The sequence below is a fragment of the Scatophagus argus genome, chromosome 3, assembly GCF_020382885.2.
Source record: "Scatophagus argus isolate fScaArg1 chromosome 3, fScaArg1.pri, whole genome shotgun sequence".
Lineage (NCBI taxonomy): Eukaryota > Metazoa > Chordata > Actinopteri > Scatophagidae > Scatophagus > Scatophagus argus.
In genome coordinates, this window is record NC_058495.1 from 6,397,463 (window position 1) to 6,414,604 (window position 17,142).

The window sequence follows — 17,142 nt, forward strand, 5'->3', positions numbered from 1 at the left end:
ATACAGAGTTTCAGTACAGAAACCAAAATTGTACTTTTTAACATGAATATATTTTTTTTGCAAAAGTGTTTTTTCAATTTAACAAAAAAACCTTCCCAAATGTTGAACATTGTCCACACAGAAGCAGCTTTGTAGGAGCTCTTCTGTAAACTCTCTAAAATTGGAAAGTCTATGCTTAATGGCATTTCTCAGAAACACAATAAGTTGTGCTGATATGGTGCACATTCCCAGTAATATTTTGTTTGCTCAAATAGCCCCAAATACTGCTTAAGTACTGTTCCAGAGCAGGAGGACTGGTTGCACCGGGAACTTGAAAATGCCAGGGTACATTTTACTCATCGCTCAGAGGGCTGGGGGATTAAGTTTTTGCCCAGCAGTTTCATCCTGCCATGACTAGTATTGATTTGATAGCTTTAAGAAATACAATCATATTTTCAACAAAACCATGTTTTATTTAACAAAAGAAAGGTCAATGTTGTCTACACAGAGACAGAAGCAAACAAACAAACAAGACCACAAATATCACTCACTGTTACAGTCTAAAACCATGAAATAAAGAATCTCTGTATGTCCATCTGTATGTCTGTCTGTATGTCTTGGCTGGTAGGGACCCAAGGACATGCAGTGTCACATTTGGTGCAATTTGGACATGTCAGATGTTGATTGCTAATACATTTTGAATAGAATAAAACAAGTTAACAGCTCTCTGTACAGCAGTGTGGGAGGGGCTTCAGGGCTCAACCTGAGTCACTGACTGAGATCCACACTCAGATGAGACAACAGACAACAGACAAGAGGCAACAGAGAATGAAGTGAGTCAGAGAAAAGTAATTTCACTCTCAAAAAAGAAAAGCAAACAGTGAAAACAAAGCTTAGTGCAGGCGGTGGTCAACACTGCCCCAGTTTACCTTAGCAGGAGTACAGGTGTAGGAAGCCAAACAGTAAATGTACTGCTGTGGACAAGAGCAGCAGCAAGAGGCATTTTAGATACTTAACAGGAAGCAGTTGTAATGTACAGTATATCACTCTTTCTCAAAGACGCCAGACTCCAATTTTCATGATAAAAGTCATTTCTGTAACATAGCATTATGCTGTGCATTTCTGATTTTCTGTTTACTTTAACAAGAAAATGGCTTAAACTAATGTTACAGGCTGGACATTATTTTTCTTGTCCCAATCTGATGCAAAAATACATTTGCCAAGGATTATCTTAAACAGGATTTTTATATTTATTTTGTGTTCACCTAATATGTAATGGAAGAGTAATGTTTAGAAAAACGGGATGAAATCTCTCTCTCAGTAATGCTGGTTATAACTAACAAAGCATCAGATAAACAGACTTTGAGTGATAATGTTTTGAAAACCTGTGCAGTCAGTGTTGAGTTTGAAGTACTTTGAATGAGCACTTCTTGAGAACACCAGAGGCCAAGCAGTCAGGCTGTTCTGATCAGGCATGTTTTGAACAAGCACTAAAGCCCTTTTGAGGTCGAAACTGCTCTGAGTTTTAAATTAATTTGGCAGACTAAATATAAGCCTATACCCTTTCACCTTGCTCTGCATAAGAGCACTTGAAAACTTTCCTTTCTCTATCAAAAAGTAGTGAGGCTCAACACTCAGCCATAAAAAATCATGTAATAAACAAACCTTACAAGTTTGTTGGTTGGTCGATCCTCAGGTGACTCAAATGTACATATGTTTATTAAAAAGTCAGTGTTGGTTTATCGCTTTAGTGCTCTTCCTCTATGAACACCGAAGGCCTATTGTACCTTGTTGTACCTCACTCAAAGAGCGAGGGCTTCTTGATACTGCATTGCAGCAGCCACAGGTTTCCAGCACACACACAGACACACACACACACTGAATGAAAAAAAATATCCCAGCATTATTCAACTTCAGGACTCTTTGCATTACCAGCTAGTTCACTGGCCAACTTAATGCAATAAGATGGAAGAGATGAGCTCTGCATGTCATGTTCACTCTTGGATTTGCTGTTGCATTAAAACAGATTTTCTGCTTCTAGATATGATGATGCAACACTCTCCTGTGTATGGTTCCTTATTAGTGAATTCTGTCATGCGAAATCATCACCATATCTGATGAGATTTGATAGATAAAATCATCTTGACCCATATTTTCCAACATTTTTCACTCCTCAGGGTATCTAGTGGTTCCACAACCTTGCTGCTAAACACTTTTTTTCCAATGCATCTCCACTGAAACTCAATTTATTTAACCCTCTGGGAGATGAGTCATTCCAGTATCGCTGCGAGAGAAAGACGCTGAGGTGCCCTGCAAAGGAGGCCAGGTTATACATACAACCATGGGACTAGACTCAGAAAGTGGAGGCAATAAATAAAAGGAGTTGCTTAAGTATACAAATACATAGCAGTGCTGCTTCCTGTGTCCTTCTCTATGTCCCCTGGAGCTGACGGTACATCTGAGGCAGAGACAAAAGAGGTGGAGATAAAGAAGAGAGAGATAGGGAAGAGAGAGTGTTTAGCAAAGAGAGAGAACAGAAGAAAGAAGGGAGGGAGAGAGAGGGAGAGAGAGAGAGAGAGAGAGAGAGAGAGAGAGAGAGAGAGAGAGTCGTGCTCATCAGATTGAAGCCCAGCAGGATGAGGGCAGACGCTGGAAAAAAGCCAGACACCAGGAGAGACACAAGGACACTGGTCCACTGCGGTATGCTGCCAAGCTGCATCTCACTTAGCCAGAGAACCTCACAGAAATCTGCACACACCCACTGTGCGAGCTCACCATCTAAACCTGTTTAGTTACTACATGTAGAAATTTTCCACATGATAGCGTTACTCTGACAGCACTGCTGATGTTCTGCAAGTCAAAAGTTATGGCGTGCAATATTTGACTGAAATGAACACACATCCACACCTTACTGCACGGCTGCATTGCCTTCATTCAATTCAGTGAGCTATCCTGATGCTAAAGAGAAGGACTATGAGTCAGTCAGAGAGTGAGTCAGTGTCACTGTTGCAGGGATACCCTTATTGCTGCATTATGTGTCTGTACGAGTAAGTGAAATTCAAGTCAAGGTAAGTGCTTGCTTCAAGAACACCGGGTCATATTACACCAAGGTCACACCCGGGATGCGATACCTTTTGTACAGGATGAGAGAACAAAAATGTATGTGTTTGTGTGTCTGTGACAATAGGCTTTTTATGTAGACAGTGAGGCTCTGTCAGAGAAGGGGTTCACTTTATGCACTGCATGCAGCAGCAACTTATTGCAGCATACTGCTCCACCCCTGAATATTTTAACAAAGCTGGGGTTTGGGAAAGTGAACAAAATCAGTCAGTATTAACCACATCAAACTTATTCAGGCTGCAGTGTTTGTTTGCTGCAGCACGGATGCATATCGTGGGACTTGTGGGATTTACAGTGACAGCTATTGTGTCATTGTGATGATGCAGTCCTCTGGTTTTTGTTTGCCAGTGACTCAAGGAACCAAAATATCTGCCTCAGCTTTCCGCAGCAGTTTGATCTGCAGTCGACGATGCTGCTGCTGGACTCGACAGTCACTCTTTCCCTCTCACAGAATGTCGGGGGATGAGCCAGGGTCGCACAGTTTCCAGGGTCACACGACTTAGTAATCAAAGTTTCACACACATCTGACGTTTTAAATGACTATTAATCTTGTCTGCAAAGATGAACAGACTAGTTCAGAAAAAATATCAGAGAAAGTATCAGAGTATGAGAAAAAAAAGAAGAAATTGTCCCAAGTCAGCATAGCCACCGTAGTTGGGTGAATTTTTTATTCAGCCTCATTTTGTTGCTACGGATACCATCTCTAGGGGCAGCAGTGGGAGGGGGCTGAGTGGTGACATCACGCCCACAGCGACTCTGATGCCACTGGGATATTTCAGGTAAAGTTAGAGCATGATGACAAAGCACTTTTCATTTTCCTGCAGTCATCTGCGTTACTTAGAAATGAACCAGTGATGAGAAAAAAGTATCAGATGTGTGAACTATTATTTTCCTGTTTCACAGTTTCACACCCAGGACATGTTCTCCAGCATAAGGTACAGTTGTCTCTTTGTCTCTAAGACTGGCTTCACTATTAGCTTTAGTACATCTTGGCTCTGGGGCAGGAGGATATATGCTTTCTCTGACATGCTTTCTGGCCTTTTCTTTGTCTCACTGAAAGCCCTGAATCTTGATGCAGAAGAATGAACTTTATGAATAGCCCCCAGAGTGCCATTACATGTTCTTCAAAGAGCAGATGGATGAATGGCACCCTGAGTAATAATGGCAATATGTCTTATGGTTTCTATTTTTGGCCACACAGAGTTACAGTTTTAGGGCAAATACTGTACCACATAAAAATATCATCAGAGCAGGAAGAAAACTGTGCAGTGCTGTGAATAATTGCTGTGGATGCAACCACTGCCTTCCCTCGTCCCTTTGCTTCTGTGTTATGATGAACATGAGGTAAAGTTCAAGGATGACAAGCGGCACCTCTCCTGGCTGACAATCCCCATGTTGACATGCTGGGTATCATCAGAGGTGGCACAATGCTGTGAGGCGTCACTCCTCATGTGGTGAATGCTAGCATGAGGACAGCGAGGAAACAAGAGGGGAGGGGAAGCCCGAGGTCCCCTCTAGCCAACACCTCCACTGAGCATGATCCTGGTCTCGCATTCTCATGTCTGCCTGGAGCAGCAGTGACAGAGAGGACCAGCTGTGGAGCTGACTGTGGTTTTCTGTGTCTTTGTGTGGTTTTGTGGATCGCGCATACAAGTCCATATATGTAATTCTGAGTATGTGCACATTCTCTGCAGTACTTACTGTTTTTGACTGACAGCAGAATGCATTCAGGCGAACCAGGTGTGACTATGTTACAGCTGTGCAGCACTCGAGCATGCTCCTTCACACACACACACACAGTCACATATGCACAGGAACAAATCAACACGTTTTAAAGTTATCATATTAATGTTATAGGTGTGCATCCTGCTTTCAGTTTCTTTGTCTTAATGCTGCATTGGCCATATTGAATACCAGAGTTTCAGTACAGGAAAGCAGATTTTGTCCAAGACAAAGAGCAGTACAAGAACTTTAAATAAAATAGTTAGTTTTAGACATTTTCTTTATTCATATGAAGAACTATCTAAACTAAGAATGTAAACAAGATCACAAATATGTAACCAGCTGCCTGTTTTCACACCCAGCAGACAGGAATCAACATAAGCATTTGTTTGCAGTTATGTTTCTATTGTGATGAATCCAAGTCCATTATTCACATTATTTCACTGCCACAACAGCATCTGGTCATTTGGCCCTGCAGTTTGATATTCAGCCCTGTGAGGAACAAAAGAACAATTGAAGAAAAGAGTTTATTAAAAGACTGTGAAAAGGTTTGTTTTTGCTGCTGTTGATATTACAAGGTCAACAATTTTGAATAACTATGAAATTGTGTGGTAACTGATCTTATTTAATGTGCTTTCTGCATTCCTGATGAGTTAAGTTATCTTATATTAATTCCAACACTGGTTTCTTCATGAGGTCACAGTAATTCAGCATGTATCTTACCTCTCAACAAACCAGAACAAGACAGGCTGAACTCCAGGTGTTCCGTGCCAGCACTGCCGTCGAGCTCTACAGGAGACAAATAACAGTGCTGGGTAACTCACAGACACGTTTTCATTTCCCCTGGTTAAAAATACATTGAAGAAGGACTTGAATTCCAGCAGGGGAGACAGAGGGAACAAAACCACTCAGCAGTTCTGAGGCAGAGCACCTGGAGCTGTGAGCTACATGGCAGCAAGGGCAGGACTGACGTCGTTCTTGGTCTGTGGGTGAAACTGAACACTCAGCAAAGACGGGTCTCTGCAGTGGACAAAGTGTTAAATAAATGCTTTGCTTAAAAACTTCACACTATAAGTTAAGATATAGTTCAAGACATTTCGAGCCTTTTGTTCTTCTTCTGATGTTGTGTTTACCTTCCAGAAGTGTTCTGTTTGTTTGTGTGTGGAGCCATTTGCTGAAGAAAGAAGCTTTTGTATACACAAAAGCCATGTGTTACTAAAACAGGTAGTTTGTCTTTGTCAGGATTGACGTTTAAATCACTGTCATCAAGACAAGATCTTACCATAAGAAAACAGGCCTAACCAAACAAATGCTTTTCAAAATTATTTTCAAAGCAAATTTGTAATTACCCATACAGTATTATGAAAAGGAGTGCCAGAGTGGATGTAGGAAATCACACAATAGGTTGTCAGTGGCGTTGCATAATGACAGGGACTGCGAGTGTTTTGGTGTTTGTTTGGAGAATGCACAAGGCTGTTGTTAAGTTTCTTCTCTTATTTTGGGCTCATAAACGTATGCATTTTGTCAAAATGTTGCGTTACTACTTGCAACAACCCTGCATACTGCAAAGCACATTTCAAGTAATCTTCAGGTCCATTTCTGTGATTCTTCAAACTGTTGCAAATTGTAAGTAAGCTGAGTTTTTTTTAGCACTTTGGCTCACAAACTGTAATTGCCTTCGTCTACTGGGAAACATTAGAATTATGGGTCAGACTAAAAGCCCCTGGGTGGAATTTTAAGGTAGTTTCCTAACCTGCATGGCAAATCCTAGACAGTTAGATGGCCAATTCTGGGACAAAACAGTGTTTAAGAATAATGTGTTGTTTTTTTCTTTTTTTTTGTGCCCTAAATAAAACCTTATATGGATAAAGACTGAAGTGGTGACCTTTTTCGAAGCCACAAAAGTGCTTGCACATTTGATGAAGATGACTAAATTTGAATATGCAATTATACCAAATGAAGAAATATACAGCTGGGATAGACTCCTGATGTATAAGCAATACTTTACTTGCATTTTGGGGTCAGTTAGGTGAACAAATTGTTATATATTCCAGGAACAGAAATTGAAATAGACTAATTTGGGATTCAGAAGGTGTAAGGCTGCTTCTTCTACTAACACCTGTCACAGATATACGGCAGATGAAAATCCACCCTGTACGATTATATTTTACAGCTGAGGTGTCTGAGGTTTCAGATGGAAGTAAAGCATTGTTTTCTCTGTTGGACTTTGGTGTATCATGTTTCTAAACATTTATTATAAATCAGGACGCATCATAAAGTACCACTACACAATGGAAGTTGTTGATGTGTTTTGAAGGACAATGCAGAAAAAGTTTGTTTATCACCAGAATGATTAGAAGAACATAAGTCTCCAAGACATCAAGTCAAATAAGAAAAGGCTAAATATTATCAATACACGTTCAATATTAATGACAATGCACATTTATTGAACGCGTGTTATCAGTACACTTAAACTCCTTCCCAACGGTAATAATTCAATTGATCCACTTGAGGACAGTAGAGAGCCAATTTGAGACTCATGAAGCCTCTGCGGATGTTCAGAAACAACACAGCTGAGCATGAACTCAAACCGGACTACAGTTCAGCAGCAATTCAACAGCATTTCAACCACTTAATATTACAGAAAATACTTGTGCTGATCAGAGAGTTCTTCTAATCACTCTATAACTTAAGATAATTTGAATTTTTGAAATTATCTGTTATTGTTATTATTAATTAATTGACAGAAAATTAATTGTAATGGTTTTGATTGTTAATTCATTATTTGTATTTCAGTTAAAAAATAGCCAAAACACTGTCCGGTGCCACTACTTTATGACATTTATAGATTAAATGATCAATCAATTGATCAAGAAAATAATCAACAGATTAACTGAAAATAATCACTAGTCTCGGGCTTTAAGAAGTAAAAAATAAACAAATAAAAAATGTAACTCTGAAAAAGTTTAATGTATATTGTAAGTCCATATGATACATGGACAGGGAATATATCCCCATAATAAATTTTCAGTGTACTTCTTTGAGTTTTGCCGTTTGTTTGTGTCAGCCGTTAGCCACTTTGTAGTGAAAACACATGTGTCTGCTGAAGGGGATGAAAGGTAGCTGACGTCAAGCCTAGTTGGCATGCCAACTCAGAGAATGGAGTTCACATCTGAAAAACAGAGCAGCTGAGGCAGTCCTGATTTTTATTATGTTTCACCATGTCTGACAACTCTAACTAATGCCTAACAACGCTAACTTTGCCTAAAACACTAATGCTGATGAGCAATATTGATTCAATCACTTTTAAATAAACCGATAAATCATTACATAGCTGAGCTCAATTTAACATAGCTCTGAGGTTTTGATCATTTTCTCCAATTCATCTTAAATGCATCTCCTGAGAAATGACCTTCATCTTGTCTCAGTCTGAGATCTTAAAGTGCTTTTCACTGCCCTTATCTTTATTAACTCTTGAAATAAAAGTAAGATCCAAAAAGAAAACTTGATACGCTTTCAAATGAGTCTACACAATATCAGAAATTTCAGGTGTATATATTATCTGTACTCAGGGTTGTCTCACTTCTGTCGAAGAAAGAAACAGAACAAGATCAACTTATAAACTTCAGTTTCTTGTTGATTTGTCACAAATTCACTTCAAATGTCTTTTAGCATTACTTGTAGAACAGATGGTGGCGCTAGAGAGAGGGAAGCTGGACATGAAATCACATTCTTTTGCTCCATGTTTCTCTTAAAGGGGAGAGAACCTGGTTAGAATTCAGTAACCACAAGATAAGATGTTTTTGGTGAACCAAAGAATAGACTATTGTAGCAAATTTTTCCTCAGGGATGCAACTACAGTCGCGCCCCTCCAAAAGACACAAAGGTGACGAACCACAGAAAGTCTTCGTGAAAATGAAACACAGTGCCATGGTAACATTGGGTTACCCAGGAAACCACCGTCGTCATGGAGACTGCATCACAAGGCGGGCTCAGCGAGCACGAGACGGGACGTTCTGCACGTGCTCCCTCATTTCGTCCACACTGTTTTCATCCTGCCGTCACTGTGCGCATGACCTCAAACACACAACCATTCACACTTTAAGGACTTCATACCAACAGCCTGCTCGCTTTGGACGGAACTCGCAACATGATAGGATGGACAGGGAAGATATCCCTGTAACATGAATGATATCAGACATTCAGCCGCAGCTCATAATGACATGTTAAGTCGGGATCACTTAACATCCGATTTATTTAATATAGGCTATATAGGCAGTTCTGAGTAAAAATACAATTGTACGAAAAGCTCCATGATAAGCGTCTACAGCACTCTGCGTGTTATTACCTGAATAATAATCTGAGCAAGACTCAAGAGTCCAACATCTCGACGGGTTATGATATTAAATATAACCTACACAGCCATTTGGCCATAGAAATTACCATAATCTACTCATTACATTACTGGACAATTAAACTTTTATTTCCACGAAGCACAAGACGTCGTTTTTTTGTTTTTGGTTGTTTTGTTTTTTTTGCTCTGTTTTTGTTTTTGTTTTTTTGTTTGTTTGTTTGTTTGTTTGCATGTTTGTTTTTTGGACTAGCGAGTAGATGCAATATAGTAGACTATGCTACACGTGTATCCCAATCATCAACACCAACAGTATTCGCATTAACATCAAGATATGTAGGCAATGTGTGGCACTATACACTGCAAAGATATCTGTTTTAACAAGCCACTGGTTTTAAATTAAGTGCTTCCTGTCTGACAGCTTGGGCCGAAATGAATACTTTTCCAGTGCGGATGTTTTGAGGTCATATTAATACTCACTGAGCTCTGCGAACTACTTAAAATATGTGATGTGTCGTTAGTTGTAAATAACAAACAAAAAACAAGTATAAATGACTTGTTAAAACGGACATTAGCGCAGCTCTTATCCACAGATATGGGCTGATACATTATAATTGGCTAAATAGAAAAATAATATTATAGCTACTATTTCTTTATGCTCCATAAATGATCATTTCTGGAGTTCATTTACACATCTGTGAAGATCTTTTTGATGTTCACGCAGTTCTGGTTGTTTTCGGTGGTGAAGTTGGTCTGTTTGAACGCACTGTTGATGCCCTCCTCGATCACCATGTACTCAGACTTGCTGAGGGATGAGGAGCTGCACGACCTCCTCAGTTCCTCCGAGGGGAGGTGCTCGCAGCTTTCAGTGTGCACGTACTGTGGGTGCTCCTCTCCATCAGTTTCCCTGTGGTAAAAGTAGTTGAAATTGGACACAATCACTGGCACGGGTAAGGCAATGGTCAGTACGCCTGCTATTGCGCACAGGGATCCCACTATTTTCCCACCAATGGTCACCGGATGCATGTCTCCATATCCGACTGTGGTCATGGTGACCACTGCCCACCAAAACGCATCTGGGATGCTGGTGAAACTGGACGAAGGGTCGTCTGCTTCGGCAAAGTAAACCGCGCTGGAGAAGAGAATAACCCCGATGAACAGGAAAAATATAAGCAAGCCGAGCTCCCTCATGCTGGCCTTGAGGGTCTGTCCCAAAATCTGAAGACCCTTTGAATGTCGTGACAGCTTAAAAATGCGAAAGACCCTCACCAGTCTTATCACCCTCAGGATGGCGAGGGACATCGCCTGTTGGCCGCTGTTGGTCTGCCTCTCCGCCAGCTCAGTCCCCAAAGTGATAAAGTAGGGGATTATGGCGACGATGTCAATGATATTCATGATGTTTTTGGAGAAGGAAGTTTTGCTGGGGCAGGCGAAAAACCTGACCAGCAACTCGAAAGAGAACCATATGATGCACAGAGTCTCTATCACAAAGAAGGGGTCTGTGAACGGGCTTTGCACATGGAGAGCGGTGCCATTGATCGCGGGTGCCAGTGTGGCTTGGTCTATTTCATCCCGAAATTCCGGCAGAGTTTCCATGCAGAAAATAACAATTGAAATCAAAATAACAAGCACTGAAACGATGGCTATTCCCCTTGCTGGCCCAGAGCTCTCAGGATACTCAAACAAAAGCCAAACCTGCTTTTGGAAATCATATTTGGGCAATATGCGCTCCTCTTCTTTTATAAACCCTTCATCATCACGGAATTTCTCCATGGCCTCCTCCCCGAGTTGATAAAACTTGATCTCCTCGGAGAAAATATCAATGGGGACGTTAACAGGTCTCCGTATGCGCCCCCCTGACTGATAGTAGTAGAGGATGGCATCAAAGCTCGGTCTGTTCCTGTCAAAGAAGTACTCGTTCCTCAGTGGGTCAAAGTAGCGCATCCTTTTCCTGGGGTCCCCCAGCAGCGTGTCTGGGAACTGGTTGAAAGTTTTAAGTTGCGTCTCGAAGCGTAAACCCGAAATGTTGATCACCACCCTCTCGCAGCATCCCTGGCGGCCGCGCTCATATCGATCCACCGACAGGTGAGGCGCCGAGAGCACGGCGGACTCCTCCAGCATGTTTTCCACCGTCATGACGCCCTCCTCAACCTCGACATAACCCTGGCTGTCGGTCGCGTTCCTGCCCCTGTGCCTGACGGACGAGGGCGACTGGTTCACACTGTAGGTCTGGACATCCATACAGGTGGTTTTCGGTTTGGAGGGGCAGAGTGCGCCACGCCTCTCCCAGCCAAAGCCTACAGCTTTGGGGAGCTGAGGCCGACGCCACTTACATGTCCTCTAACCATCAGCCCTCTCCGCGTATCCACACGCTGAAGCGCTGCTCTCCCCTCTGCCTTTCCCTTTTTCACAAACACGTCGACACCCGCCCACTGCGCGCATATGTCTGACATACGTCCACAACCCGCCCAGTCGTAAATCAACTTGACAGTTGACGTCGAGCACACACCTTCATTCAAGTGCACAGGAATCAAAACAAATCACACCAACACCTGTTTGATCCAAGTTAGATTATTTCTCTTTGAGCTCATTTAGATCTTATATCACGCTGCAAAAATGCAGATATGAAAGTAATGGCATTTAAAGCACACACCGAATCCACAGTCTGTACAGTTTATTTAAAGTAAAAAGAGAAAGAGCAGAGAAAACAGACCTTTAGGAACAATATCCTGTTTTGCACCGCGTGTGTGCCGAAAAAGCCCAGCAATGGTTGTGTCTAACACCTTTGACACAGACCGATGCTGTCACCAGTCAGTGCTTCACTTTTGCCACAGTAAATGAGCGGATGTAATCGGGTTTTTTCGGGCAAACAGAGGGGCTGCCTTGTAAATGTCAACACATTCACTGTTCAAACACGGTCAGTAAAACCTGAGCCTTTGATTGCTTATCCTTAGTGTTTTATTCCTTGCTGTTGCTCTCCGTGGTGCTGAAAACAAGCGCGCTCCCTTCTGGAAATGAGTGTTGAGCTTTGTTATGCCCACATATTCATGTGTGTGTTCTTCAAAAGATGCTTTTCTCCCCGGATATTGTTAAAGGAACACAGAAGCCTCGGGATCACACACCTTATTTCCACTCGGGGAAAGAAAAAGCCACGTGGTGATAGAATCGCCTCAAAGAGAGGTCTCAAGTGTCGGTGCTTGTTGCAGCTGCGATTAATGACGAAAATGCAGAATCAGCCTTGTTTGTAATTCATACTGACAGGCGTCATCAAAAGACGTCCGTCACTGTCTGTGCTGTTAGGAGCAAGTACGGGGTTAATGAGTTCAAATAGGATTCAAATCTGATGCACATTCTGCTCCTTTTTATTTTTATTGTGCCAGTCTGGGGAAGCGCTGAGCTCCTCTTCTATCCAAATATGGCAACATCTAGTACTCCATAAACATACGAGGAAAATCCTCTTAAAGCGGATGACACTGATCTAAAAAACCTATTGACCTCTTTTGCGCTGCCTGAAAAAAAAATTAATGCTAGGGCATGGGAAAGCCTCTCACTATGTAGAGCTGTCACTAAAAGAAATGTGGTCTCCAGCTGTATGATAAATCCATTTTATTACCCTGTGCTTAAAAAATATCAAGAAAACCAAGCTGTCAGTTAAACCGAGGCCCTCAGAGGATCACGGGGACTTCCTGTTGGACCTCCCTGAGCACAGGAAACTTATTTTATTCTGCACATTTCTCTCACAACACAGTGATCTAAATGCTATTTCAAGGATTTCACTGTCACACTGCGATGAAAAGATAAATGAATCGACAATCAGAATATCCCCAAATTCACACACAATGCATTGTTTGATTCTAGTGGCCCTGTTTCTGAGTATTATTTGAAAATACTTGCATGGACTAATTTCAGTCTAACCCCCCCCCCCCCCAAAAAAAAAAAAAAATAACAGGATGAGGAACATATAAAGTGCAAACACACAAGAACATGTACAGAATGTTGTTTCTACTGCACCACTGACTGCAGCTCTGTCACAATCTCACATTTTGAAGCCATCTTCAACCCTGTCCTCCATCACTTCAAGCCAACAGACCCCTGACCAGAACCAGGTTCCACATTAGAGCTGAAACACGTAGTCAATTCGTTGATTAGTTGGATTTGTCAAACAGTAATTGTTTAAGTGATTTATGATGCACAAATAGCACCCATGGTCTGTTATGTCTTTGTAAAGTGAATGTGTTTTGGTTTTGGACTTTAAACAAAACAAGACATTTGATGTTCTCCGTATTTTTTATGTTAATTTTAATAATTATTAGGTGATCATTTGAGAAAGCAAAGCACAGATTAATTAATAAGCTGCTCACCTGTACCTGATATTTCACATCCTGCATGTCAACCACATCCACACACTGACACAATTAGACATTTGTTGTTCTTACTGGGTTATCAAAATGCTGCAGCTTCAGTTCATCATCTTTCTTGATTCATTATGTAGGACTATGAACTACCTGTTACTTATGATGTATGTTTTACATTTTGTAATCATATTTTTTATCATATATTTATTCATTTGAAATTGCTTTCAATTCTGTGCAGTTCTGGGGTGATTCAGATGGCAAGGCCTTTAAAGTAAGTTGGGTTTTCTTAACCTTAATGCATGGCAGTAAATACACGGGATGTTAATCTTGGGGTAACAGACAGCCTTGTCAATACAGCTATTGACAAGATTGATTCTTGTTTAATGGTAGTAGTGGTGGGAAATTGATATATATAGATTTTAGGGATCGGTATTTTAAGAAATTTCCATACTTGGGCACATACATTAAATTGTTATCGAGTACTTGAGTAAAAATATCTAAAGCCCCTACTTCCACAAATCTTATCAGGAACATATCTCCAGTCACCATTTTCACGATGAGCTGGCTCACGATGCTAGTCGTCTTTCTACCCGTAGCATTCGATCAAGAGCAAATGTTGATGATTTTGCTGTGCAGACATTCATAGACTACAGTTACATCACAGCACTCAGTCCAAAAAATGCAAACTTTTAAGATATAGAACAGTTTCAGTTTAGTCTCATATTTATTATGTGAAAAATGTGACTATAAGTTGGATGAATAATGACATCAAGTGACTCCTTAATAGATTCATGCAGCTTAATTTTCTAGTTGTCTGGTTGATTTCAAGTGATGACTTTTCCTTTCAGTCATCATCAACACCACACAGCCACACCTGTTCATCTAATCCCTGCACATCAGGCTGGCAAATATAAAAAAGTTAGTCCTCTGCAGTGAGAAAATCATGCTGTTTACAACCTCCCAGAAGCTGCATCTCGGTACGCACAGGAAGTTTTGTCTTGGTTTTTGTCTCCATGGCAACAAAACATAAAGTGTTTTGTTAAGAGCAAAGGAGTTGAGCTGAAGAAGTTATATAATTTCCGGCCCAACTCGTGCAGGAGTGAGTAGACCAGAGACTATTTTTCACATTCCCACTGAGGAATGAACATGTTACATATCAGGATGAAAAGGAAGCTTGCATTTTTTTATGTGTGTTGACTACGGGGCCACATAATAAACACAGAAGAAACAGCTCAACAAAAAAGGGACGGATATAAAGCTGCAGAGCAAATCAAAAGTTCTCTTTTGATTTGCTCTGCAGCTTAAATGAACCCCTGAATGATATGAGGGTCAGGGACGAGAATAATTGATGACTGGGGCAGAAGACAGAATCTTACTTGCAGTGAAAGTGCTTTTCTGATTACATTGTTATGAGACTGAATGCATGTGTGCCTCTATGGGCTTAACAGAGAGAGAGAAAAATCCCAGCAGTGTCCCCTTAGAATGGAATTCCCATGCAGATACCATCAATGTGAAAGCCAAGGCGTAAGACTTGATATCAAGTCTATTTTTTCTGGAGTCACTATACTAAAGGTGATTTATTGTTTTTGTCAACACAAGCCAAATACATTCCCTTGATACTAACCTTGTTGCACACATGCCTGTGTGTCCAATCTCTCATGCATTCATAAATGCTTAATAGAGTTTTTATTCCACAAGGTCATTCAGTCCATTTCCCCCACCATTTTCAAGCCTATTCTGTTGGCTGCAGAGAATTTAATATATCCATACCTCTTTAGCTGAAGGGAGCTAAAGATAGACTGTTTATCAGCCTGAGAAGTTAAAGAAATGACTTATTAACTCTGGCAGAAGCTTTAATTTTAAGTGATGTTAAAAATGACATTGTGCATCTGGTCTGGAGGGAGAATTTGGGAGAGTAATTCCTTCCAAAATATCTTAAGTGGATCTTCCATTCTTCAACATTGTGTCAGGGAAAGGAGGGCTGGTTTCCATCAAATGTGACAATGCTTGGACTGCTCTTTGAGTAATGAGGAGCAAGGCTATTTTCTGTCTGTTCAGTCTGGCTCACAGGCACACACACACACTGACTGATCAATACAGGCAGTGAGAGAGAAAGAGACCAGTGTCTATTGATCGGTCACGCATTGGCTTTGATTCCTGCCAGCGCTGAATCATTACACATTCACACTGTTCACTGCCACAGCTATCATGAGTCAAGGTGAAGGCCAAGGTCATAAATAATGTAACAACAATTTTCTTGCCGCAATTTGAAGCAGACAGAAGAGGGGTTAAATGATTGTTGCAGTTGCTGGTTTTTCCCTCCAGTCCATATCCTGTAAAATTATGAAACCTAGCTGACAAATTCAATCCAATCAACTCAACGAGAATTAATAAACCCTCTAATAAATCTGTTGCCCAAATCAATCACTTGCCACAATTTGAATTAGCCAGGCAAGGGGGTTTAAGTGAACTTGTTAATTGCTGATTTCTCCTTTGGTCAATAGCTTGTAAAATACTGAAACTCCATTGACACATTCAATCCAATCAACTCAAAGCAATGAATAAACATCCTATCAATCTATTGGATAATTAAAAAGGAAACCCTGCCTCATGGAAATCCCGCACTATATTAATTTTGCCATATATGTGTTAAACAGTGTGTGCACTGGAAGTTCTACATTTATAGGAAGGTGCTCAGCTGGCTGGTGAGAGTACAAAGTGCAGCATAACTTTGTATCAAAGACTGTGATTTGTCCTGTGTGGTTAGCTCTTAGGTTGACATTAATACATTATTAATACATTAAACACATGCAACCTTAATGGGTAATTATTTACCAGGTCTACATCGTGGCTTAGCCGTTTAGCCTGCTAACCACAGCAAAAATGCATAAAACACAAATTTAAGTTTTGCAGGTGTTTGGTCATAAACCAAATTACTGCACATTCAAATTCAAATTTGAGCTGCAATTTATCCAATAAATATTTCACTCATGTCAACTTCATCGAGGCACCAGAGTAAACACCAAAGTTATTAGGATTCATCATCTGGTAAATGTCAAACTGTCTCACTGATTAAGTGAAAAGTGTCTTATTGGTGGCACTGGAGAAAAAGCCTGATCGCCAAAGTTATTCCTTTACAGACCACAAAAATCTGTAATACATTCCATGGCAATCATGTAACAGTTATTGGGATAATTCATTCTGGACTAAAGTGGTGGACCCAAAACAGAGCTATGAGGAGCTAAAATAATGTTGAAGCTTTAGCTGCTATTAGCAGATAACATATGAGGGGAAATTAAGTACTAAAGCCACCTAATTCAATTAAGAATATTTCCTCTTTTTGTTCAGTAGCACAGGTCACAGTAGGTTTCTGCCTCTGTGTATTTGCTATTATATATGACTAGTATATAAGGAAGGAAGGAAAGGAAAGTGACATATCTTGTCATTGGAGGGAACTCACTCCAACGAAATATAAATAAATATAATATATATATAATATAATATAAATATATTTTTATAAATATAAATATAAATGTAATTTCTAGGAGGCAGGGTTGTAAAAGGGGACACAATAGTGGTTTTATGCGTAGGAGTCATGATATTTGTTCTGTTATC

The 17,142-nt window shown here is 40.6% G+C and overlaps 1 protein-coding gene across 3 annotated transcripts; it reads right to left on the reverse strand.

The window, feature by feature from the left end:
• Nucleotides 1-5,144: 5,144 nt before the first annotated feature.
• kcna3a (potassium voltage-gated channel, shaker-related subfamily, member 3a) lies at nt 5,145-11,603 on the reverse strand. Of its 3 annotated transcripts, XR_006842944.1 has the most exons (4): nt 9,864-11,603; nt 5,753-5,841; nt 5,545-5,610; nt 5,243-5,313 (listed from the first exon to the last, which is right to left on the reverse strand). XR_006842944.1 is itself a non-coding variant. In XM_046383097.1 (3 exons), exons 1-3 carry the CDS (start codon nt 11,411-11,413, stop codon nt 5,262-5,264), a joined length of 1,668 nt encoding a protein of 555 aa, XP_046239053.1. In that variant the 5' UTR covers nt 11,414-11,603; the 3' UTR covers nt 5,145-5,261. The 3 variants fall into 3 exon arrangements, 1 of the variants encoding a protein (XP_046239053.1); XM_046383097.1 differs by lacking the exon at nt 5,753-5,841 and having other exon boundaries at nt 5,145-5,313; XR_006842943.1 differs by having other exon boundaries at nt 5,232-5,313; nt 5,545-5,841.
• Between the last annotated feature and the right edge of the window lie 5,539 nt (nt 11,604-17,142).

Excerpts from the sequence above, each read along its gene's own strand:
- kcna3a (XM_046383097.1), bottom strand. The coding sequence starts at position 11,413 with ATGGATGTCCAGACCTACAGTGTGAACCAGTCGCCCTCGTCCGTCAGG. Across the intron at positions 5,611-9,863 it reads AAAAAGATCTTCACAGATGT|AGCTCGACGGCAGTGCTGGC; the intron begins GTAAATGAACTC and ends TGTCTCCTGTAG. Across the intron at positions 5,314-5,544 it reads TTGTTCTGGTTTGTTGAGAG|GGCTGAATATCAAACTGCAG; the intron begins GTAAGATACATG and ends TGTTCCTCACAG.